Here is a 26,940-nt window from a genome sequence, read left to right on the forward strand (position 1 = left end):
GCATGCTCAACAGTAATTTCATTGGAGGCGGGGGGGGGGAAGCTCTGACACTGATGTTCTTTCCTTATTTCTTTTCATGTAAAACATGCCGTCAAGAAAACAATCCTTGAGACTTAAGGTCAGCATTCAAGCAACGAAGGCAACTGGATCATGATGCGGAGCTCGTCACGATGTGGAAAGGAACCTTGCATTTATGGATGAAGTGGGAGCGCACATTGAGATGCGCTTGGGCAACATTCACCAAAAATAGACTGAGCTCAGACTCTTGTGACTTTGCCTTCTTCACATGGACAATACAGTTAGTGAAATAGAGAGCCAAACATTCATTCAGCACAAGGCTCTCCAGGAACAATATCTTTAGTTCTGCATAGCAGAGACTCGGCCTGTCTGTCTCACGGGAATGCTGGCGACAGAACACTCATGCATCCATGCACAGCAGTGCCTCGAATGCTTCATGTACTTAATAAAATTTCTCAATAATTAAACCTGGAATTGTTGAGGTTTTTGATGCTATTTTCCCGACTTTGCAACTGCACTTCAGATATTCAACTGTGGTGTGGTCCTTGGGGGTGGGGGAGAGGGAGGATGGGGTTGTGAGGGGGAGGTGGGGGGCAGGTGGGCGAGAGGGGGAGGTGGGAGTGTAGTGGGAGGGAGTTAAATGCAGAAGTTCCTGAAGAGGGGGATACAAAAGGCAGGGACCAGACAGCTGTAATGCCTGAAGTACAGTTGAGAAGTAGTGGAGAAAGCGGCTGGATGGGGGATCTGTACATGGAGGGAACGGCTGGATGGAGAGGGCTGCGCGGAGAGGGCTGCGCGGAGCGAGCGGCCGAAGACCTTGGTGTCGCCAGGTTCGGGGACCGACCCGGACGTCTTTTGCTGTTGCAAGTTTATAGCGCATGCGCAGAAAAACGCACTCCTCTTCCCTCCTCCACCACCACCCCCCACCCCCCCTCACACTGCTGTCTCCGGCCGCTCCGCTTCCCTCCGTCACCGGCCCGTTCGCTCACCCACTCGCCGGCTGCTCCGCTCCTACCAGGCCCACTCCGCTTCCCCCCACCTCCCCGGCCCGCTCGTTTGCTCTTTCACTCCGCCATTGTGTGCTGACGTGTTTAGGTTAGGTTGCCTCCGTGTGATTATTTGAGCAGTGCCATCTTTAGTCCTGGCAGCTGCCTAAAGTCGCAGTCTGTGACGTTTTAGTAGCACATGCTGCATTTGCGCATGTGCCACAGCAGCGCCACCTAGCGGTAGCGTTGTCAGCAAATGCAGCCAATTCTTATTTGAACACCTCCCACTGATCTCTGTCATTTTACCCATTAACTATTTTGCCCCGTTTACCATGGATAGTCTCTGCCTCATCCCACTGAAGTCAGCTTTACCTAAATCTAGAATCTTAATAATCGTTTTGTGTTTCTCCCTTTCAAATACTACATTGAACTCAATCATATTATGATTGCTATTAGATAAATGCTCACACACCAATAGGCTGCTAATTAAATCTGGCTCATTACTCATCGTTGAATCTAATATGGCCTGTCCTACTTGTTGGCTTTAGGACATATTGCTGCAGAAAACTATCCCAGATACACTCAAGAAATTCACTACCTTCTGACATGCTTATCCCAATCCATGTGAATGTTCAAATCCATTAAAACCACTCTGCCTTTGCTCCATGCTTGTCTAATCTCTGCATTTATATAATCTTTCACTTCACAGCTTCTACCAGGGGGCCTATACACAACTCCCACTACTTAAATCCTTCTCTAAATCTTAATTCTGCCTGCTTACCTCTCATTGTAACCTCTATCATTGAGGTGCTTTCATTCTTAGTCACTAAGGTTATTCCTTCCTCTCTACTATTTTCCCTATCTTTCCTGTAGATTTTACAACCTGGTACATTTAATTTCCAGTCCTGACCATCTTGCAGCCATGTCATACCCTCCAAACTGAATCTGTACTTGCAATTCATTAAATTTGTGCCTTATACTCTGTGCGATTCTATAAAGTATGTTTATTTGGGCCACACACCCTACCTGTGCTTCTGCTTTTATGTTTTATTTGTACCTTTCTTATTTCTTTGTTCTGGTTTCGTTACTTCACATCTTTTAGTTTTCCCTTTAGTTTATTGCCTAGATGCACAATTTCTGATTGTTACTCTACTCTCTTCCCTTTCATTTGCTTTTAAACTATTTACTATCTTTTCTACTGGAGTCTTCCCATCTACTTACTAGTTTAAAATCCTTATGACTGCCATATTTATCCTCTCCTCTAGGACCCTGGTCACAGTCTGGTTCAGATGGAGCATATCCCAAAGATACAGTTCCTCCTGTCTCAGTACTAGTGCCAGTGCTTCATGAAATGGAACCTCTTTCCCATATCACTAATTCAGCCACGTGTTCACAATCCTAATCTGTTTATCCTTATGCCAATTTGTACAAAACTGGCAATTGGGTAACAATCCAGAGATTATAACGCTCAAGGTCTTGCTCTTTGATTTAGCTCCTACTTCCTGGTATTCTCCAAAGAGGATTCTTGCCTACTCTTCCTTATGTTGTTGGTCCAAACAAGAATCTCAATGACTGGATCCTTCCCCTCCCTCTCCAATGTGATTTCAAACTGGTTTGAGATGTTCCTTACCCTAGCACCAGGAAGCCAACATTCCATGTTTACTGAATTCTTTGAAGTAACAGAGTAGACAAGGCGAATGCAGTAGATATAATATATTTGGATTTTCAAAAGATCTTTGATAAGTAAACTTATGACTAAAGTCAGAGCATGTGGAGTCAAGGGAATCCACATAGCAAGCTGGCTATAAAACAGAGTTGGGGCTAAGCGTAGCTACTCAGACTGGCAAAAGTTGGGAAGTGGTGTTAGAGATTGGAGCTGGGTTAACAATTTACATTAATGATTTGGAATTGGGAACCGGAAATACAATTTCAAAATTTGCAAACGACACCAAATAGGGAGGTGTAGTTAATATAAAAAGAAGTTTGCAAAAAAATGCAGGAAGACATTAATAAACTTGCAGAATGGGCATGCAATTGGCAAATGAATTTCAATATTCAATATGGGTAGGTGTGAGACGGTACATTTTGGTAGAAAGAACGAGGAGGCCACATACCACTTGGATAATGAAAATCTAAATGGGGTAGAGGAGATATGGGATCTAGTTGCACAGACACACTAATCATTAAAAGAAGAGACACAGGTTAATAAGGGCAGTAAAAAAAAAAGCAAACTAATATCTGGACTTTCATTTCTGGAGAGAGAGAATTAAAAAACAGATGTTATGTTAAACTTCTATAGAACCTTAGTTTGACCACACGGAATACTGTGAATAGTTCTAGTCTCCATATTATAAAAAGGATACAGAGGCACTGGGGAAGGTACAAAAAAGATTCCAAGGATGATACATGAACTGAGAGAATATACTCATTAGGAAAGGCTGAATTGACAGCGGCTCGTTTCTCTAGAAAAAAGAAAGCGGAGGGGTGACCTAATAGAGCTTTTTAAGCTAATGAAAGGATTTGAAAAGGAAGATAAAGAAAATGTTTCCACTTGTAGGGGTGTCCAAACTAAGGACATAAATATGGAAGATAGCCACTAATAAATCCAATAGGGATTTCTGGAAAAACTTCTTTGTCCAAAGAGTGGTAGGAAAGTGGAATGGGTTACCACAAGTAGTAATTAAGGTCAATAGCATAGATGCATTTAAGGGGGAGCTAAATAAGCATGAGAGAAAAAGGAAGAAATGGATAAGGATATGCTGATAGAGTTAGATGAAGAGGAGTGGGAGGAGGTTTGTGTACAGCATAAACACAGGTATAGACAAGTTGGACCAATGGCTTGTTTCTGTGCTGTCAACTACATCGCCCTATTATCCCTTTTGTGGTCAGCAGCAAAGTGACTGCGCTCACCGCTTACCTTGAAGAAAGCTGCCCACAAAGATCTAGTGATCTCTGCGGTGTAGATTTCCCCTTTCCTGACATTAGTTTGAATCTCTGCCAAGTCAAGGGGATCTCCAGGCATCAACAAATGATGTCATCAAGCACAGTAAGCGGTCAATCGCAATGCGGTATCCTTCACTTTTTTTTTTAATATCTTACAGAGAGCAACATAAATGATTGTGACATACACATGAGATTAATGTATAAACTGAAATATCAAAATTTAAAAACCTTTAAAATTGTGGATTTTTAAAATAATGGATCAATTTGACATCCCACAAATTTTTTTTTTAGGGTGAGGGGATTTTTTGGCAGTAATTATGAATTTAGTACGCCGTTAAAAACAGTTACATCTCATTTAACAAGGTGTAACTTTTTCAAGGGTTTTTACAGTGAGACTAATAACATAAAAGGGCAAGTACTCATCAGTTCAGTGATTTCTAATTGACCAAGTAAGGCCCAACCATCTTCAGCTGCTTCATCAATTACCTTCTTTCAATCATAAAGTCCAGAAGTGGGAATATTCGCTGATCTATGATGCTGGGGACCTCAGGAGGAGGCAGAGATGGATCATCCACTCAGCACTTCTGGCTGAAGATAGTTACAAATGCTTCAGCCTTGTCATTTCCATGGATGTGCTTGGCCCCTCCGCCATTGAGGATTGGGGGGTCGTGGAGCCTCGTCCGTTATTTGTCTAATTGTTTTTTTTAAATTTGCTTGGGGATGTGGGTGTCACTGGCTAGGCCAGCATTTTGCCCATCCCTAATTGCCCATGAGAAGGTAGTGGTAAGCTGTCTTCTTGAACTGCTGCAGTCCTTGGGGTGTAGGTACACCAACCAGAGCTGTTTGGAAGGGTGTTCCAGAATTTTGACCCCGTGACAGTGAAGGAATGGCGATATAGTTCCAAGGCAAGAGGTATGTGGCTTGGAGGGGAACTTGCAGGTGGTGGTATCTGCTGCCCTTGGCCTTACGGGTGGTAGAGGTTGCGGGGTTGGAAGATGCTGTCTAAGGAGCCTTGGTGAGTTGCTGCAGTACATCTTGTAGATGGTACATACTCTTGCCACTGTGCGAGGAGGCAGTGAGTGTTGAAAGTGGTGAATGGGATGAGCAGGCTGCTTTGTCCTGAATGGTGTCGACCTTCTTGAGTGTTGTTGGAGCTGCACCCAACCGGCAAGTGGAGAGTATTCCATCACACACCTGACTTGTGCCTTGTAGATCATGGACAGGCATTGGCGAGACAGGAGGTGAGTTACCATAGAATTCCCAGCCTGCTCTTGTCACCTCAGCATTTATGTGGCTGGTCCACTTCAGTTTCTGGTCAATGGTGACCCCCAGGATGTTGCTAGCGGGGGATTCAGCAATGGTAATGCCATTGAACATCAAGGGGAATGGTTAGATTCTCTCTTTTTAGAGATGTCGTTGCTTGGCACTTGTGTGGCACGAATGTTACTTGTCACTTATCAGCCCAAGCCTGGATGTTGTCCAGGTCTTGCAGCATATGGACGTGGGCTGCTTCAGTATCTGAGGAGTCGTGAATGGTGCTGAATATTATGCAATCATCAGCGAACATCCCCACTTCTGACCTTAGGATGGAGGGAAGGCCATTGATGAAGCAGCTGAAGATGGTTGGGCCTATCCATCCCTTCCATCCCAATAGTTCAACAACTTGAAAGTTGTGGTCTTGACCTCACTGTTAAAGTTTCTTGCCTCTATTTCTCTGCTGCATTTTTAAAAAAAAGTATTGTATTATCATTTCTGCTGTGAACTGTTCTTCCTTGCTCCCTTCCTAATGGCAAAATACATCATCCCACTTATTCTTTCATGTCCCTGTGTCCTCAATATGTTGAAGGACTTAGCTTGGCTATGATGCCCCTGCCATCAATTAGCCATTTGATCAGCCTGAGCTGTCCACTTTTTTCATGTTTATATTATATATATATATATATTATATGCTACTGATACGAGTTAGGCTAATTTTACTGCTCCAGTGCAAATATCATTGACCAGTGACAGTAGCAGGCACTACATCTTCATTTCTACTTATTCCGATACATCAACAGATCTGATCCCGCTCCATTTGCACAACTCCATAATTACCGTAGAAATTTTACGAGCTTGTTCTGAATGCAATTCCATTTAGTCTGTACTGAGTGCTGCTGGTGTGCACAGCATGTGATGAGTTTGGTAAGTGAGGGAGTTCAGTAAGGAGGGATACTATAAATTAATTAAGAAAAATAAATTTAATTTAATTAACACAATATAGATGGCAGGACAGGTGATGTGTCGTGGCTGCAGTATGTGGGAGCTCCTGGATGCCATGGCTATCCATGGCAACCATGTCTGCAGTAGGTGGCTGTGGCTTGAGGAGCTTCGGCTCAGAGTAGATGAGCTGGAGGCCGAGCTGCAAACATCGCAATGCATCAGGGAGGGGGATAGTTACCTGGACACACTGTTCCAGAAGGCAGTCACGCCTTTAGGACAGGGTCATCTGTTTTAGTCAGTGGTCAGGGACAGGAGGATGTGACTGCGAGTCCGACAGGTGGGAGTGGAGCAGCCTCAACCCTTGCAATTGAGCAACAAGTTTGAAGTTCTTGCAGCTTGTATGGACAAGAGTGAGGGTTGTAGTGTGGATGAGCAGACTGACCATGGTACAAGAAGCAGTTCAAGCAGGGGGAGCAAAAAGGAAAGTAATGGTAGTAGGGGACAGTATAGTTGGGGGAAATTGACACTGTTCTGTGCAGCAAAGAGCGAGAGTCCAGAAGGCTGTGTTGCCTGCCCAGTACTAGGGTTTGGGACATCTGCTCAGGACTGGAGAGGAACTTACAGTGGGAGGGGGAGGGTCCAGTCGATATGGTCCATGTAGGTACCAATGACAATAGACAGGACAAAGAAAGAGGTTCTGCGTAGTCAGTGTGAGGAGCAGATCCTTAAAGGTAATAATCTCTGGATTATTACCTGAGCCATGTGCAAATTAGCATAGGGCAGATAAAAATAGAGAAATAAATGCGTAGCTCAAAGACTGGTGCGGTAGAAGTGGATTCAGTTTTGTGGGGCACTGGCACCACTACTGAGGAAAGTGGGGGCTGTATCTTTAGGACGGTCTACACCTGAACTGTGCTGGAACCAGTGATTGAGCGAGCCGCATACTAGGAAGTGGAGAGGGTATTGAACTAAATATTGGGGGCAAGGGATCAAATTTGGGAAGATGTGGTAAATCAAAGAGTAGAGACAAGGCAAGAGAGAAAGGTATTAATATGGGAAAAGATAAACAGACTGTGACACGAAGGGACAATGTGTACAAATCTAAGAGTAAATCAGCAGGCAAGGCTAGAGGTTACAAAAATAATAAAAGGACAAAACTAAAGGCTCTGTATCTGAATACACTTAGCATTTGAAACAAAACAGATGAACTGATAGCGTAAATAGAAATAAATATGATCTAATGGCCACAACAGAGATATGGCTGCAGGATGACATAGATTGGGACTTGAATATTGAAGGGTACATGACATTTAGGAAGGACACGAAGCTAGGAAAAGGTGGAGGGGTGCTTCATTTAATTAATGATGGTATTAGCACAATAGAGAGGGATGACCTAAGTTCAGGAAACCAGGATGTAGGAGCGGTTTGAGTAGAGATGAGAAATGATAAAGGCAAGAAGTCACTTGTGGGAGTGGTGTACAGGCCCCCTAACAGTAACCACACTGTACAACAGGGTATAAAAAGAAAGGTACGGTGATAATCATGAGGGATTTTAATCTACATATAGACTGGAAAAATCAGATTGGCAAAGGTAACCTAGATCAGGAGTTCATAGAATATTTTCGGGATAGTTTCTTAGAACAGCATGTACTGGAGCCAGAGAGCAGGCTGTACTAAACCTGACATTGTGCAATGAGATAGGATTAATTAACGACCTCATAGTGAAGGTGCCCCTAGGCAGCAGCGATCATAATATGATTGAATTTTACTTTCAGTTTGAGGAAGAGAAGAGTGGGTCTAAGACTAGTAATTTAAACTTAAATAAGAGCAATTATGAGGGCATGAAGGCAGAGCTAACTAAAGTGAACTGGAAAATTAGGTTAAGGGATAGGTCAATAGAGATGCAGTGGCAGACATTTAAGGTGATATTTCAGAATACACAGAATAGAACAACAAAGAAAAATTCCAAGGGGAGGACCATGGTTAACTAAAAAAGTTAAAAATAGTATCAAACTTAAAGAAAAAGCATATAATTGTGCAAGATGGGTGGCAGGACAGAAAACTGGACAGAATATAAAACACAGCAAAGAATGACTAAAAGATTAGTAAGAAGGGAAAAATTAGAATATGAGATAAAGCGTGCTCGAAATATTAAAACAGATAGTAAGAGTTTCTATAGATATATAAAAGAGTTAACGAAGTGAACGTTGGTCCTATAGAAAGTGAGTCTGGGGAATTAATGAGATGGCAGATGAATTGAACATGTATTTTCCATCGGTCTTCACCATAGAGGATACAAGTAACATCCCAGAAATAGCTGTAAATTAGGAAATGGAAGGGAGGGAGGAACTCAAGACAATTACAATAATCAGGAAGTGGTGCTGAGCAAATTGTTGGAGCTGTGGGCTGACAAGTCCCCGGGTCCTGATGGACTTCATCCTAGGGTCCTAAAAGAAGTGGCTAGTGAGATAATTGATGTGTTGGTTTTGATTTTCCAAAATTCCCTAGATTCAGGGAAGGTTCCATTAGATTGAAAATAGTCAATGTAACTCCTTTATTCAGAAAGGAAAAAAGACAGAAAGCAAGAAACTATAGGCTAGTTAGCTTAACATCTGTCATAGGGAAAATGTTAGAAGCTATTATTAAAGATGTTATAGCAAGGCATTTAGAAAAATTCAAGGTAATCAGGCAAAGTCAACATGATTTTGTGAAAGTGAAATCATGTTTAACCAATTTATTGGAGTTCTTTGAAGAAGTAACATGTGCTGTGGATAAAGGGGAACCAGTGGATGTACTGTACTTAGATTTCCAGAAGGCATTTGATAAGTTGCCACATCAAAGGTTATTGTGGAAAATATAAGCTCATGGTGCAGGGGGAAACAAATTGGCATGGATAGAAGATTGGCAAGCTAACAGGAAACAGCGAGTAGGCATAAATGGGTCATTTTCTGGTTGGCAAGATGTAATGAGTAGTATGCCACAGGGTTCAGTACTGGTGCCTCAGCTTTTTACAATTTATATAAATAACTTGGATGAAGGGACAGAAGGTATGGTTGCTAAATTTGCTGATGCCACAAAGATAGGTAGGAAAATAAGTTGTGAAGAGGATATAGGGAGGCCACAAAGGGTGGTTAAGTGAATTGGCAAAGATCTGGCAAATGGAGTATAATGTGGGAAAATGTGAAATTGTCCATTTTGGCAGGAAGAATAAAAAAGAAGCATATTACCTAAATGGTGAGAGATTGCAGAGCTCTGAGATGCAGAGGGATTTGGGTGTCCTACTGCATGAATTGTAAAAGGTTAGTATGCAGGATCAGCAAGTAATTAGGAAAGCTAATAGAATGTTATCGTTTATTGCAAGAGGAATTGAATACAAAAGTAGGGACGTTATGCTTCAGTTATACAGGGCATTGCTGAGACCACATCTGGAGTACTGTGTACAGTATTGGTGTCCTTATTTAAGGAAGGATCTAAATGTATTGGAAGCAGTTCAGAGAAGGTTTACTAGGCTAATACCTGGAATGGGGGGCTTGTCTTAAGCGGAAAGGTTGGACAGGCTAGGCTTGTATCCGCTGGAGTTTAGAAGAGTAAGAGGTGACTTGATTGAAATATATAAGATCCTGAGGGATTTTGACAGGGTGGATGTGGAAAGAATATTTCCTCTTATGGGAGAATCTAGAACTAGGGGTCACTGTTTAAAAATAAGTGGTCGGCCATTTAAGGCAGAGGTGAGAAAAAAATTTTCTCTGAGGGTAGTGAGTCTTTGGAACTCTCTTCCTCAAAAGATGGTGGAAGCATTTTTAAAGCAGAGGTAGATAGATTCTTGATAAGCAAGGGGTGAATGCGTTATTAGGGTAGGCGGGAATGTGGAGTTAAGGTGACAATAAGATCAGTCATGATCTTGTTGAATGGCGGAGCAGACTTGAGGGGCCGAGTGGTCTACTCCTGCTCCTAATTCATCTGTTTGTATTGTTCCTTTGTTACTCTCCCAGCCTCCCAACATCCCATTTCTTGTTTTGGGTCTTTTTTTGACCAACTGCTCTGACCTAGGGGGAGATGGATATCAAGTCAGTAATGGTTTTCTTTTTAATTTGAAAGTCAAAAGGTTGAACTTCATGATTTAAGCTACTGACACAAATCAGTTATTATAACTTGCAATAAGCTACACAAATAGATTCCTCACCTAAAAACTGCTGTCTGTTTGCCTGTCGTTTCATTGCTAGCTTCACCAAATCTGCAGTCGGATTTGGCATGTCAGCCACTTCTCCATAAGTATTGATTGCTCTCTGTAGTATCTCATTGCTTCGCATCTTCTCTGCCAAATCATCCTCTGACTAGATGAAACCATAAAATATTAATATCTACACAATACAGTGTTCAGTTTAATATAAACTCTTCTACTAAATAGCAATGTTTCAAAATGCTTTTATGTGACTAATTCTCTGCAGCTGGATAGCAACACGTGAGAGAGAATAATTTCCGATGAATAAAATCTTCATCTGAAAATACTTTCGACAGATTATTGTGATTTTCATTTCCTATTAGGTGTGAATTAAATGCCAAGTACATAGAAGCAAGTTTCTCCTGTTCCATTTTCAAATATGATTTTCTTTAAAAAGATAACCCTCTCCATTGATTGCTACTATTGCAGGTTGCTCACCAACTTGCAGCCTTCTCCAGCTCCCCGCATGGCTTCAGATAATTGACAAAATTACACACAAATAATTAAAAGATGTTGAACATAATCATAGCTCTTTGTAACTGTACTGACTGCAAAGTTCCTTCTTAGAAGACTTTTCATCAATGACCACACCGTATCAACTTATATACTTATGAAAAGGCACCGCCTCATATCTACTTGCTTGCCAGTACTCATCACCTAGGCCCGCATGACGAATAAACTACTTGAGAGAGGTATCACAGGAAGACGTGTGTTCACAGAATCATACATCATAGTCAGCTTAAGAGGGGAGGAGAAAAACTGGAAAAAAATCTTCTGTGGCATGGAGGATAAAACATTAAAAATAACATCATGCTTTCTCCTTATCTATTTTTCAACATTAAAACTCAAGTAAAAAAGAAAAGCCCTTGTATGACTAGGCTTGCAGCATAAATTTTACTTGCCTGGGCTTTTCCATATTTAGCTCGAGGACTCTGGGGATAGCTACTCAGAAGTTCATTAAATGCCTTGACAGCTTCTTCAGATTTGCCCTAAAGGGGAAAGGGAAAGGAAATTTTGTGTTAATGCATTGGAAATGTTCGTAAATTCTATAACAAAATCTACTGTTATTTCAGAACAAGTTTAAATAAAATCTCATAACTCAAACTTGAGCTGCTAAACCTTATTCTCTCAAGATAATTACAGATGAGGAAGGCCATTCAGCCTTTTATCTCGAATCATCTTACAGTCCCCACTGTAGTATCCAACTGGATCATAAATGATTTTGAATCCATTTCATATGTTGATCACTGAACAATTGCCTGATATCAGGCCTAACTTGACTTTTTAAACTGGTTTTAACCTGGGTCCCTTTGTCCCACTTTTGCAAGATACATTAAAGAAATATGCTGAATTTACCTTTTCTATATCATTGGCTATTGTGTGTATTCTACGAGATCACTTCTATGACATCACCTCTCCAGACCGAACAGCACAAATTTACGTTACTCCTAACATACTGCTGTAACACTGGCACAAATAGCTTTAATGTCCATCACCAAATCTGGCTTGACTACACAAAGCTGCACCAGGACTCAAGCCCCTTCTTCCAAAACAGTTCACTTCTCCATGATCATCTAAAGGATAATCTCAGGCCTCTCTTCTCCACTGACTCTCTCTGCAGTCCTTTCCAACTTCAACAAGCGCAAGGAGTCTCTGAAATTTCTCCCTCACTTCCTCCCTCCAAGGCTCCTACCCTAGCTCTCAACCTGTCTCTGTCATTCCTCTCATCTCGCTATACACACCCTCTGAGCTCAACTTGTCCATGGGACCAACCTCTTTCTTCCATGGCTCATGACTCAATTCACACTAAACTGTTAACTGCCCTTCATGGTTTCCCACATTAGTTGACTTTGTAAATAGATCCCTCACTGTTCTCGAGGAGGCATAGTACCGGAGAAGGAAAAAAATACAAAGCAACATGACTAGGTGACAGAAAGGAGTGGAGATATGAGAGAAGAGCTCTTGGGGGAGGGGGGGGGGGGGGGGGTGGTGGGTGAGGGCGAGAAAAACACAGCAAGGAAGACAGAAACTTAAATAAGAGCAAAATACTGTGGATGCTGGAACTCTGAAATGAAAACAGAAAGTGTCGGAAATACTCAGCAGGTCTGGCAGCATCTGTGTAGACAGAAAACCAAGGTCAAGCAATAGCCAAAATAAGCACATTAATGGACACATTTTTCTTCATTGTCCAGCTCAGTGGACAACCCTGACTTGCTTACACTCTTTACCTATCCACCTTTGACAAGAGCATCTCCAGCAATAGCTTTGCTTCCCACCACCATAGCATTACCGGTCTATCCTTGGCCCTTCTTTCTTGTCTACGAGCTGCCTTTTGACATCATCCATAAACACGGGGTCAGCTTCCACATGTATGCTAATAACACACAGTTTTACTTCTCTAACCACCTCTCTCGACCCTTCACTTCCTCTATACTGTCAATCTGCTTACCCAGCATTGTCTTGGAAGAACCACAATTTTTTCCAGCTAATCATTGAGAAGACCCAAAGCCATCATCAGAAACAACATACCCTCCCACACTCCCCTCAGTCACCTTGTCAGACTGAATCAGACGCTTCAGAACTTTGTTGTTCTATTTGACTGAGTTGAGCTCCTGGCCCCATATTCACCGGCAAAAAAAATGCTTACTTCCACCTCTGCCATTTCCTCAGCCCATCTATTGCTGCAACCCTCCAGGTGCAATTATTTTTATGCTCTCCTGGCAAACCTCCCATCGTCCAGCTTTTCTACATTAAAGTTTCTATACAACTTGTTGCTGTTTTCATCATCAATCAACCTAATTGCTCTCGTCTGCACTGCCTCTTGATTTTGAATGTCTTCTTTTTGTCTCGTCAATCAGAAATTGGTGCAGTACTTCAGGTGTGGTCTGATCAGAGATTGCATTGCTTGGGCATTATCTACTCCGATGTATATTCTGAATTAGCATCCTTCCATCTATGAAAGATGTTGGTTTTGCAGCAAAGAATCCATTTAGGTGGGGCTTCTTCTCTTGGTGCACCGATGCTGATGACCTTGAGAGGCAGGTTCTGCCGCAAATGCTGCATTTGAAGCTGCCAAGTGATACTGAGAGTTGTTGTTTTTGACGTTGGTGCTTGTTGCCAAGCTGCTGTAGCAACTTGTCATTGTGGTAGTGCACACCAGTCCACAGGATGTGTTGTCATTTCCTTCTTTTGCCAGTTAGTGACTCCCAAGTGCGACAGTCGGCATTTAGAGCCTTCATGTCACGCTTGCAAGCATCCTTGAAGCGGAGCTTTGGATGCCTCACTGGTCATCTGGCCCGGCTACCTCACCATACAGAAGGCCCTTGGGTATACGACTGTCTTCCATCCTGCGGACGAGTCTGATCCACCGAAGCCACCTCGGTTTGATTAGTGCCAACACGCTTGGGAGCTCTGCCTTTGAGAGGACTGTCACATTGGTGATTTTGTCCTGCCAGGATATACCCATAATGCACTACAGACAGCGAAGATGGAAATTATTGAGCTTCTTTTCCTGGTAGCTGTAAGTCACCATGTTTCACAGTCATACAGCAAGGTGCTGACAACACAGGCCTTATAAACCATCAGTTTGGTCCTGAGGGTCAGCTTGGTGTTATCCCATGTGTGTTGCACAATTTGGCCAAAGGTAGCAGTTGCTTTCCCTATGTGTGCATTGAGCTCTGCATCAAGAGACAGATTGTTTGTCACTGTGGATCCAAGGTAGCAGAATTTGCTAACCACTTCCAGTGGGGTGTTAGTGTGATCAGGGGCAGAGATGGTTTGCACAAACCAATAGCCAATTGTTGTTCTCTGCATCATGTGATGGGACAGTGAAGTGTTGGGATGTGCATTCATCCAGCACAGTTTCAGTTCAGACTTATAAAGGCTATCCTAATAACACATTTATCACCTTTGATATTAGCTGTAATGATTTGGTTAGATTCAGACAGACCTTGTCCCATGACAACAGGCTTCTTGATGCTTATAGTCAAGGAGAGCAAGTTACAGGCACAGAAGAGACAGTCCATGAGTCTTTGTAGCTGAGTTTCCATATGAGCGACTGGTGCAGTATCATCAGCATAGAGGAGTTTCTCTGATCAGGACATGATGTGTTTTTGTCTTTTCTTTCAGCCTTGATAAGATTGTAGAGCATTTCTACTGCTTTGGTTATATAGTGCAACATTCTACTGGTTTATTTAAATGCTGCTCTGCATTAGTTGGGCATGCTTAGCATTGATTATATGAAGACTGCTAGGTCTCTTTCACCTTCATCCGTAGTTATTTCAATATCATTCACAAAGTACATGTGTTGCTTATTTTTCCTTCCCAACCTTGCACTTCCACATTGAAATTTTATCTGCCATTGATCTGCCCACGTTCATTTTATTGAACCATTCTGAAATTTTGACGCTGCTTCCTCTGATTGCCCCATTCAGTTTGGTAAACTTTTCACTGAGTTTGAGACCAGGTAGAGCAGAAGCAGTAATGGTCCCAGTTGAGAGACTTAGAATACTTCAACTCATTTAGATAATGAATTAGATACAATTAGTAGTTTTATAAAAATGAAATAAGCACCTATCTCCAAAAATATCCTCAAGGTATTACATTGTGGTTCAGCCAATAATGGTCTTTAATTAAACATCCAGGACTAATGAAATTTGGGAGGCGATAATGCCTTGTCTACCTCAAGTCCATTCAGTGATACAAATGGCAGGAAACTCCCAAGCACAAACAGAACTGAAATTATAGCTAACCACATCACCGTATCATTTTCAAATAACCTGTTTTAGGATCTTCAAGATTCAAAAGAAATAAGATGAAAGATTGGAGAGATAATTGAGTTCACTTCATTATTTTCCAAGATCAAGGACTATTTATACAGAAATGTTGCTGAGAGGATTAAGTTAGTGGGTAAAGTATACTATATGGACTGTATGTGGAAGAAGCAGGAATAATAGCCCAAATAGTATTTTCCAGCTGTTAATGCACACTTTCTTTCATAAAAGAATTAGTATTCCTTTTCTGGGGAAGTCAACTTTTATTGTGAGCTCTGAAGTTGGTTGAGAAGAGAGACAACACCAATGGATATCCACTGTCGGGTTCTGTTTTAGTCAGGTCATGTGGCAACCGAAGCGGCACTTTCCTTCAATTGTTGTTAACAAAAACGTCAACATGGCTATGAAGTGGGAAAAACACTTTATTGCTAACGTTAATGAATGCAGAAAGAAAATCTCTGACTTCTCAAACGGTGGCCAGGATTTTCAGGACCAATGCTCATCAAAATTACACTTTGAGACATAATCTGTTGTGTGCTAACAGAATAAGCAAAAAGATGCCCCCTACATTTGGAATATGGATTTACTTTGGATTGGATCTGGAACAGTCCAGAGATAACACAAGCTTAGTTTCATAACAGGAAAGGCAAGATAAGATGGCTTTGATTGTGCCAGGTGCATTTAGTTTTAGAATAACATAAAAGGCCTGTGATCCACTTTTACGCCTGATGTTGTGGCTTTGTGTTAGGTGGCCCATCAGGTATGGATTTTAAAATCGAGTGCTAGTTAGTACTGGAGAAATAGTACTATGTCACGCATAATGCTACAATCACACACAGTGGAACTGCAATGCCTTGTGTCCTGATTCAGAGTGTAGAGCAACAGTGAGAATTTACAAATCTACTTTCATAGAGCAGTGAAAGCAGAGAAAACTTGTGCTGTTTAAGGTATTGCTGCAATTTGCAGAATCCACAAGAAACATTGGAAATTTCACCAGAACCGTAGTTATAATTTGTGTCCAAAAGCTCAGGTATCATTTCAATGCAGGAGTTGACAGGATTGTTACAGTGCAGGAGACGGCCCTTTGGCCTCTCGTGTCCGCACTGGCTCTCTGAAAGAGCAACTCCCTCAGTTCCATTCCCCTGTCTTCTACTCGCAACCCTGCACATTCTTCATTTTCATATAACTATCTAATTCCCTTTTGAATGCTTCAATTGAACCTGCCTCCATCACGTTCTCAAGCAGCACACTCCAGACCTTAACCACTCACTGCGTGAATAAGTTTTTCCTCGTGTCACTTTTACTTCTCTTACCAAATACTTTAAATCTGTGCCCTCTCGTTCTCGATCCTGTCATGAGTGGGAACAGTTTCTCTCTACTCTGTCTAGACCTCTCATGATTTTGAATATCTCTATCAAATCACCTCTCAGCCTTCTCTTCTTCAAGGAAAACAGTCGTAACTTCGCCAATCTATCTTCATAACTGAAATTCCTCATCCCTGGAACCATTCTCGTGAATCTTTTCTGTACTCTCTCCAATGCCCTCACGTTTCCTCAAGTGCGGCACCCAGAACTGGACGCAATACTCCAGCTGAGACTGAACTAGTGTTTTATACAAATTCAACATAACTTCCTTGCTCTTGAACTCTATGCCCCTATTAATAAAGCCCAGGATACTGTATGCTTTATTAACTGCTCTCTCAACATGTCTTGCCATCTTCAATGACTTATGCACTTTTATACCCAGGTCCCTCTGCTCCTGCACCCCATTTAGAACTGTACCCTTTATTTTATATTGTCTCTCCATGTTCTTCCGACCAAAATGAATCACCTCACATTTCTCTGCATTGAACTTCATCTGCCACCTGTCTGCCCATTCCATCAACTTGTCTATGTCCTTTTGAAGTTCTATACTATCCTCCTCATAGTTCACAATGCTTCCAAGTTTCGTATCATCTGCAGACTTTGAAATTGTGCCCTGTACACCAAGGTCTAGGTCATTAATATATATCAGGAAAAGCAAGGGTCCTAATACTGATCCCTGGGGAACTCCACTACAAACCTTCCTCCAGCCCGAAAAACATCCATTAACCACTACTCTTTGTTTCCTGTCACTCAGCCAATTTCATATCCATGTTGCTACTGTCCCTTTTATTCCATGAACTACAAGTTTGTTCACACGTTTGCTGTGTGGCATTGTATCAAATGCCTTTTGAAAGTCCATGTACACCACATCAACAGCATTGCCCTCATCAACCCTCTCTGTTACCTCCTCAAAAAACTCCAGAAAGTTAGTTAAACATGATTTTCCCTTAAGAAATTCATGCTGGCTTTCCTTAATTAACTCACATTTGTCCATGTTAAGGCATCACTTCTGTGGTTTCTGATTCTTTCCAAGTTGGTAATAAAAATGTCCAAATATAATTGTTAGTTATTCAAATAGTAATGAAGCAAAGATCCCAACTGCACCTTCATTAATAAAACTATCGCATGTAAAAAAGTTCCTATAGGACCATGCACTTTAAATTATTGTACTTTTCAGTGTATCAACTGGTATAGTCAATATTTCAGCAGTACATCAGCCAAAGTACAGTCACAGTATCTAGTAGACTGGAGATAACATACAGAATTTATAGCTCACCTTTTTGCGCAGTTTTTCAGCAGCATCCAGTTCTGTTTTAATAGTCTTATCAAACTTGTTTAGGAGCTTTGGTTTCTTTTTCTTAGCTGGACCTAATCCAAAAAAGTTAGCAAAATCTGTATGATGCATATATTCCAAAAGTAAATGAGTGTCATACCTGTCAAAAGTAATTATGATTCCTTTGACAAAAAGAGGGCTTCTATTTTTTTTTTTAATTGTTTCTTGGATGTGGGCATCGCTGGCAAGGTCAGCATTTGTTGCCCATCCCTAATTGCCCTTGACCTGTGTGGCTTGTTAGGCCATTTCAGATGGCAGTTAAGAGTCAACCACATTGATGTGGGTCTGGAGTCACATGTAGGCCAGACCAGGTAAAAACAGCAGATTTCCTTCCCTAAAGGATACTAGTGAATCAGATGGGTTTTTAAGACAATCAATGATAGTTTCCCGTCACCATTACTGAGACTAGCTTTCAATTCCAGATTTTAATTAATTGAATTTAAATTCCACCAGCTGCCAAGGTGGGATTTGAACCATGTCCCCAGGGAATTAGCCCAGACCTCTGGATTACTAGTCCAGCGACATTACCATTACACCACCATCCCACCCAATTTCCATGGGCAATTTCCTGATTTCCTGTCAAAATTATGCAGGGCATTGATAGAACCCCCGAGATATCTTATCAATGGCTGTTTATGCTTTTCCTTGGTATTTTCCACTGATCTCTCACCCAAATTATGATGTAACAACCACCATGGAAACGTAGGGTCTATATTCTGAGAAGAAAAGGCTAAATCACAGAATGATACAACATAGAAAGAGGACATTTGGCCATCGTACCTGTGCCAACTCTTTGAAAGAGCTCGTCAATTAGTCCAACTCCCGCATCATTTCCCCACAGACTTATATTTTTTTCCCCTTCAAGTATTTATGCAATTCTGTTTTGAAAGTTATCACTGAATCTATTTGCACCACCATTTTAGACAATGTATTCCAAATCATAACAACTTGCTACATACAAAAAATACTCATCTCTCTTCTGATTCTTTTGTCAATTACCTTAAATCTATGTCCGCTAGTTACCAAACCTTCTGTCACTGGAAACAGTTTCTCATGATTTTGAACACCTCAATTAAATCCCCGCCCCCCCACTTAACCTTCTCTGCTATAAGAATATTATCTCCAGCTTCTCAAGTCTCTTCATGTAACAGCAGTCCCTCATCTCTGGTACCATTCTATTAAATCTCCTCTGCACCCTCTCCAATGTCTTGATGCCCTTCCTAAAGTATGGTGCCTAGAATTGGCCACACACCACCAGCTGGGGACTAACCAGTGTTTTATAAAGGTTGAGCATAACTTCCTTGCTGCTGTACTCTCTACCTCTGTTTATAAAGCCAACGATCCCGTTTGCTTTTTTCTTTAAAAAAAAAGCAGCCTTCAACTTATCCGAGCGCCTTCAAAGAGTTGTCTGTGAACCCACAGACCTCGATATTCCTGCACCCACTTTAAGATTGTACCATTTTGTTTATATTGCCTTTCCTCATTCTTCCAACCAAAATACATCACTTCACACTTCTCTGCGTTAAATTTCATCTGCCATGTGTCTGCCTATTTCATTGGTCTATGTCCTCCTGAAGTCTATTACTATCCTCTTCACTGCTTCTACATTGCCAAGTTTTGTGACATCCGCAAATTTTGAAATTATGCTCTGTACTCCCAAATCCAGGTTGTTAATGTATATTAAAAAGAGCAGTGGCCCTAATACTGACTCCTGGAGGACACCACTGCATACTTGCCTCCAGTTTGGAAAAAAACTGTGCACTCAAATATTTTCCAAAGAAAGTACTTCAGGGCATCTCAAAGAAATCTCTAGCCAATTAAATACTTCTGAAGTATAATTACTGCTGTAAGCTGCCAACTTCTGCACAGTAGTGTCTCACAAGCAGCAATGAAATAAATGACCAGATCATCTGTTTTAGATGTTGGTCAGGACACTGAAGATCTCCCCTGCTCTTCAAAATAGTGCCATTTATGTACACCTGAGGGGACAGACCGGCGGCACTCAGCTTAACATCTTATTTGAACACAGGACTTCAGTGCAGTACTAAGAAAGTGCAGCACTGTCAGAAGTGTCAGCCTAGATTATCTGCCCAAGTCTCTGGAGTAGGGCTTGAACTTCTGATCTGCTGACTCAAAGGTGAGAGTGGTAGCACTGAGCCAAGGCTGACACCCAAGTTGAAGAACTCCCACTTTCACGAATCGAGGAAAACAGTACCTCAGGTCAAATAAAGCATGAACTATTCACTCATTAAGTAACTTTTTTTTCCCTGACACTTTTTCCTCTGGACAGTTGACAATTTCTCTAGTCAGGAAATACCCGAGAAAATACCAAAATTTGACCTTTGTCTCCTGATTGCCAAGAAATATTACATAGTTTTAGAGCAACTATACATTCCTGCAAGGCAAAAAACCCAAAAAATAAAGGCAGTCAGCCATGGATAACAAAGGAAATTAAGGATTGTATAAGATTAATAGAAAAGGCCTATAAAGTTGCCAGAAATAGTCAAAAACCTGAGGATTGGGAGGATTTTAGAAACAGTAAAGGAGGACGAAGAAACTGATAAAGAAAGGGAGAACAGAATATGAATGTAAGCTAGCAAAAAATATAAAAACTGACGGTAAAGGCTTCTATAGATACCTAAAAAGGAAATGTTTGGCTAAGACAAATGTGGGTCCATTACAGGCAGAGTCAGGAGAATTTATAATGGGGAATAGAGAAATGGCAGAGAAGCTAAACGATTAATTTGTGTCTGTCTTCACTGAGGAAGATACAAGAAATCTCCCAGAATTAGAGATCCAAGGGATTGGGGGGAATGAGGAATTGAAGGAAATTAGTATTAGTAAAAAGGTTGTATTGGAGAAATTGATGGGCCTGAAGGTTGATAAGTCCCTGGGACCTGATATTCTACATCCCAGTGTCGAAAGAGGTACCAATGGAGATCGAGGATGTATTATGATCATCTTCCAAAATTTTATAGATTCTGGAACTGTTACTGCAGATTGGAAGGTAGCAAATGTCACCCCACTATTCAAGAAGGAAGGAAAAGAGAAACTAGGGAATTACAGACCTGTTAGCCTTACATCAGTCATTGGGAAATGCTAGAATCTATTCTAAAGGATGTGATAAATGGACACTTGGATAATAATGATCTGATTGGGCAAAGTCAGCATGGATTTATGAATGGGAAATCATGTTTGACGAACTTGTTGGAGTTTTTTTTGAGGATGTTACTAACCGAATTGATAACGTGGTGGACGTGGTATTCTTGGATTTTCAGAAGGCTTTTGATAAAGTCCCCCACAGGAAGTTGGTCAGCAGAATTAAAAGACATGGGATAGGAGGTAATAAACTGGCATGGATTAAGGATTGGTTAACAGGCAGAAAGCAGAGGGTTGGAATAATCGGGTCATTCTCGCATTGGCAGGATGTGACTAGTGGGGTACTGCAGGGATCAGTGCTTGGGCCCCAGCTGTTCACAATATACATCAATGATTTGGATGTGGGGATCAAATGTAATATTTCCAAGTTCGTGGATGACACAAAACTAGGTGGGAATGTGTGTTGTGAGGAAGATGCAAAGCGGTTTCAAGGAGATTTGGACAGACTTGGTGAGTGGGCAAGAACGTGGCAGATGGAATATAATGTGGAAAAATGTGAGATTATCCACTGTGGTAGGAGGAACAGATGCGCAGATTATTTCAGAGTAATGAAGTGTTGCTTCAATTATATAGAACCTTGGTTAGATCTCACCTGGAGAACTGTGTGCAGCTTTGGTCCCCTTATCTTAGGAAAGATATTATTGCCGTAGAGAGAGTGCAACGAAAGTTCGCCAGACTTGTTTCCAGGATGGCGGGACTGTCCTATGAAGAGAGATTGGGGAAACTGGGCCTGTATTCTCTAGAGTTTCGAAGAATGAGAGGCGATTTCATTGAAACCTACAAAATATCTAAAGGGACAGACAGGGTAGATACAGCTAAGATGTTTTCCCTGGCTGGGGAGTCTAGAACCAGGCGACACAATTTCAAAATAAGGGGGAAGCCACTTAGGACAGAGATGAGGAGAAATTTCTTTACTCAGAGGGTTGTGAATCTTTGGAATTCTCTACTCCAGCGGGCTGTGGAAGCTCAGTCATTGAGTATGTTTAAAGCAGAGAATGATAGATTTCTAAATACCAATGACATAAAGGGATATGAGGATTGTGTGGGAAAAGGCACTGAAGTGGATGATCAGCCATGATCTTATTGATTGGTGGGGCAGGCTCGATGGGCTGAATGGCCTACTCCTGGTCCTATGTTCCTATGAAACTTAACCTTGTTTTCAGTGACTTGCCAACTCTATTTGAGATATGCATATGCTCCTTCGACAGCACCTTCCAAACCCACGACCTCTGTCACCTAGAAGGGCAGGGCAGCAGATGCATGGGAACACCACCTCCTGCAAGTTCCCTTCCAAGCCGCACAATATCCTGACTTGGAACTATATCGCTGTTCCTTCACTGTCGTTGGGTCAAAATCCTGGAACTCCCTTCCTAACAGCACTGCTGGTGTACCTACCCCACATGGACTGCGGCGGTTCAAGAAGGCAGTTCACCACCACCTTCTCAAGGACAATTAGGGATGGGCAATAAATGCTGGCCTAGCCAGTGACACCATATCCCATGATTAATAAAAAAAAAACTCCCTGAAGTAAAGCTTGAAGGAGGCAATGGAAGCCAGAAATATTCAGATTGCAGAAGAAAATAAATGATCAACAGAAATAAAAATTGTTAGAGTGAATATTGGGCTCTCAAATGGGCTAATGGAGCCACACAGACCAGTAAGCCTAACATAACTGTCATTTACATAACACCTGTTATGACCAGGTAAGAAAGGGACCGAGGGTTCCCTCTCATCCTTCACCTGGTCTTACCGTAACAGGGTTTAATTTTTTAAAACACTGTTTTTAGCTCCACCTTAGTGAATCATTGTTCACTAACCTCCAATTATAAGGCAAAAAAACTAGCCAAACGGGTTTTCTTAGGTTCAAAGAAAAAAGGTTGAACTTTATTAAACTTAAACTTTAATTCAGTTAATGCCTAAGGATAAGCACGCACCCAGGCTAGCATGCATATGCGATACACATGCAGAGAGACAGAAAAGAGAAGAAATAAAGTGGAAAAGTTTGAGGCACTATCGGAAGATGGTTTTGGTTATGGTTCTTTGAGCTCGTTGTAAAGTCCTTGATTGTAGGTAGGTCTTGCTTTTCGTTGGGGCCCAGTATTCTTCTTAAACCTTGTTCACTGTAGGAGACTTTTCTCTTTTGAAGTTCATGTGTCCTCAGTGGGTCCAGAGGCTTGTGAGAAAGAGATGGGAACAGACAGGAGAGATCTTCTCATTCCAGGAGCAGTCTTTGAGTTCAAAAACTCTGTGACTAGTTCAGGAGACCTTGGACCAGCCAATTATTCATGTGACCAGCTGCTTTAACCAGTCCTGGCTTTTGTGGATTGTTTCACCTTAGTAGTCTCTGGAATGCTCTTCCTTACACCTTCAATGTCTGGTGATCAAAATCCATTGTGGGTTGAGTGTGTCAGGGAATGGTCCTTTTGTCTCCATAAGCACTGTCTGTTAGTATGCAAATGCTTATCAGCTAAGTATCTGGCAGCCCTAATAACAGGCCTTCTCTTCTTCCCAGCAAGTTTAAAATCAATGTTCATATGACAAAATTAATATGGTTCATTCATGGCAGGTGGGGGCCTGCAATGACAACACCATTACTATAGAAATGCCCTAAGGTGCTTTACAGTGGTGTAAGGAAGAAAAATAAAATGAACACCAATTAAGGATATGTTAGGAAAGGTGATCAAAACCTGAGTCAAAGAGGTGGATTTTAAAGAGGGTCATGGAGGAGAGGGAGGTGGAAAAGTTTAAGAATTCCAGACAGTAGGGCTAGGTGGCTGAAGGGTGGCTTCCAATAATGATGTGAAGGGAGGGGTTGCATAAGAGACAAGAGCGAGTGAGAGAGAGTGTGTGTGTGTGTGTGTGTGTGTGTGTGTGTGTGTGTGTGTGTGTGTGAGTGAGTGAGTGAGTGAGTGAGTGAGTGAGTGAGTGAGTGAGTGAGTGAGTGAGTGAGTGAGTGAGTGGTGGGGGGTGGGGAAAGACAGAGAGAGAGAAATCCCAAGGATGAGAAATGTAAATTTGAAGCCATGGGGGACCAGGAGCCAATGTAGGTTAGCAAAAACAAAGATGATGGATGAATGGGACTTGGTGCATGATAGGGTATGGGAAGCCTAACTTTGGTATTTAAATCCCTTCAAGATTTTTGTAATACTCCCATGGCCCCCATTCTCAGACTCTGACTTACCGAGTACTACCTCACGCCAGTACAACACAATAAACTAAACATGCATTGGATGCAGTATTTATATATACTAGTGGATTTCCCACTGGCTTGGAGGGGGTGCAGCGCAGCTCAGTTTAATATACCAGGCTAATGGGTTAAATGATGAGGACAGGTTGCAAAGAACAGGCTTGTATTCCCTTCAGTACAGAAGATTAAGGGGTGATATAATTCAGGTGATTCAAGTCATTAAAGGATTTGGTAAGTTAGGGAGAGAGACTGTTTCCTCTTCTGAAGGAGTCCAGAATAAGGGGCATATCCTTAAAGTTATGGCATGGCTGTTCAGGAGTGGTCAGTGTAGTGGAAATTCTAACACTCTCCTAAAAAGCTGTTGAGGCTAGGTCAATTGAAAACTTTAAAACCAAGATTGATAGATATTTGTTAAACAGGGTTTAAGGTTTACAGAAGCAAGGTGGGTGGATGGAATTAAGATACAGATCAGCCATGGTCTAATTGAATGGTGGAACAGGCTTGAGGGACTGAATGGCCTACTCCTCTTCCTATGAATATGATCCAATCAGTTATGAGAGAAATTTGCTTAAGATTTGGAATAATTTTGACTAATTAACTATGGCAGATAGGAAATGCACACAAGTACAGTTCGGAAAACTACATAGACAGAAGGACTGAATTTTTCAGGAACAAAATGCAAGTTTAAATCTCAAAAAAGAATGAGTACACAATAACGTAGTGCAGTCAGTAATCTCTGGATTGAAATATTGACTAATTTGTCTAGATAGTAGGTTCTATATACAAATGTGGCAAGTTATTATAGGAACCATTGTTGGATTCCTTTGAGGCCCTCCAAAGAGCAATGCTGCGAACTTCTAAGAATTTTCTTTAAAGATTCACCAGAAAATCTAAAATCGCCAATATCTTGGATAGTGGACCACACTCCTTGTATCAAATGTAGATTGCCGCAAAGTTTATTTAACCTATAAAATGTTATCTATAAAGCTCTCCTTGATAGAGTAATTTGCACTATTTGTAAATGGTTGATTCCAATGGCTTTGGTAAACCACAACCCTCAGCTGGACTATGATCTGGATTTGCATCCTCTCCTTTGAGATCTCAAGCTTGTACAATTTCTATTACAAGGCTCTTGCAGAAAATTGTTGGTTTGTTATAATTTATTCATACATGGAATGTTTTCTTCCAGTCTCAAAGCTACATTATGATGCAGGCAAAAGAATTATTTTTGTAAGTAATGAAATTTAAGAACACATTTACCATCCCTGAGCTTTAACATGAAATGAGCACAAATAAAGTTGATTGTGGCATTTTTCCTCCAATTTCTTTCTAGTACTCCTCTCTCTCTCTCCCCTCCATTCATGTTGATACTCATTTTCCATCTCTCCCAATTCAGATTATATTCTTTCTTGCACCGCCTGCTAAAGCAGACAGTCTTCACCTCTGTCCTCAGCCCCATTCCAGATCTTGAATTTTCCCACTTCAGCACCATTTCAGATCTCAAACCGAAAACAGCATGGTTTCTAGCTTTACCCCTTTCCCTTTCTCCCAGCTGCTGGCTCTTGTCTCCTGCTACTGATTCTGCAAGTGATTTAATGTCACCACGCATTGCGGCAGAAATTCCCAAGCGATCAGGATTCTACTTCATGGTGCAACAGCAGGAAACAACTGTTGGCAGTGACACTGAGCCAGGGTTTTTTTTTGGGGGGGTGGGGGGGGGGGGGGGGTGCGGGTGGAGGTGAGAGAGATAGGAGTAGACCATGTTTGCAGGCATAATAACCCAAACTCTGTCAAATCCAAACCTTGGGACATAGTTTGCACATCTTTGACCCTGACTATCTGCCCTCTCAGTGGGAGAAGAACAAAGTAGCAAGAGGTAGAAAAAAAAACACAATTAGAAACATGGAAACATAGAAAAATGTACTACACAGAAGGAGGCCATTCAGCCCATCATATCCATGCCAGCTGAAAGTTATCCAGCCTAATCCTGCCTTCCAGTTCTTGGCCGGTTGCCCTGTAGGTTATGGCACTTCAGGTGCATAGCCAAGTGTTTTTTTTAAATGCAATAAGATTTCTGTCTCTTTAAGACAGTGAGTTCCTGACCCCCACCACCCTTTGGATGAAAAATGTACTCTTCAACTTCCCTTGAATTCTTCTACCAATTACTTTAAATCTACACAACCCTTGTTATTGACCTCTCTGCTGGTGGAAACAGTATTTTCGGAGTTTAATGCAATCCCATCCTTCATGTAATACAGTGACCTGAACTATACTCTAGTTATAGTCTAACTAGTGCTCTATACAGATCCAGAGTAACCTCCCTGCTCTTATACTCTATGCCTCGGCCAATAAAGGCAAGTATCCTGTAATCCTTCTCAATCACCTTATATACTTGTCCTGCTACCTTCAGAGACCTGTGGACATACACTCCAATGTCCCTCTGTTCCTCTACACTTCTCAGAATCTTACCATTCATTGTCTATTCCCTTGCCTTGTTCCACCCCCTTCCCCACCCCCAAATGCATTACCTCACACTTCTCCGAATGAATTCCATGCCACTTTGCTGCCCACCTGGCCAGTCCATTGATATCTTCCTGCAGTCTACAGCTTTCTTCCTCACTATCAACCACATGGCCAATTTCTGTATCATCTGCAAACTTCTTAATCATGTCCCCTACATTAGTCCAAATCATTAATATAGATACCACAAAAAGCAAAGGACCGAGTACTGAGCCCTGCAGACCCACTGGAAACAGC

The 26,940-nt window shown here is 41.6% G+C and overlaps 1 protein-coding gene across 6 annotated transcripts in view; it reads right to left on the minus strand.

Moving 5' to 3' along the window:
- The window catches only part of LOC137369997 (aspartyl/asparaginyl beta-hydroxylase-like), a 295,423-nt gene that overhangs the window by 52,079 nt on the left and 216,404 nt on the right, over positions 1-26,940 (minus strand). For all 6 annotated transcript variants that reach the window (XM_068031905.1, XM_068031903.1, XM_068031904.1 and 3 more), the window contains 3 exons: positions 17,781-17,872; positions 11,271-11,357; positions 10,330-10,480 (listed from right to left, as the gene is read on the minus strand). In XM_068031905.1, coding sequence (XP_067888006.1) covers positions 10,330-10,480; positions 11,271-11,357; positions 17,781-17,872 — 330 coding nt within the window. The remainder of the gene's footprint in view (positions 1-10,329; positions 10,481-11,270; positions 11,358-17,780; positions 17,873-26,940) is intronic.

The sequence above is a fragment of the Heterodontus francisci genome, chromosome 5, assembly GCF_036365525.1.
Source record: "Heterodontus francisci isolate sHetFra1 chromosome 5, sHetFra1.hap1, whole genome shotgun sequence".
NCBI lineage: Eukaryota > Metazoa > Chordata > Chondrichthyes > Heterodontiformes > Heterodontidae > Heterodontus > Heterodontus francisci.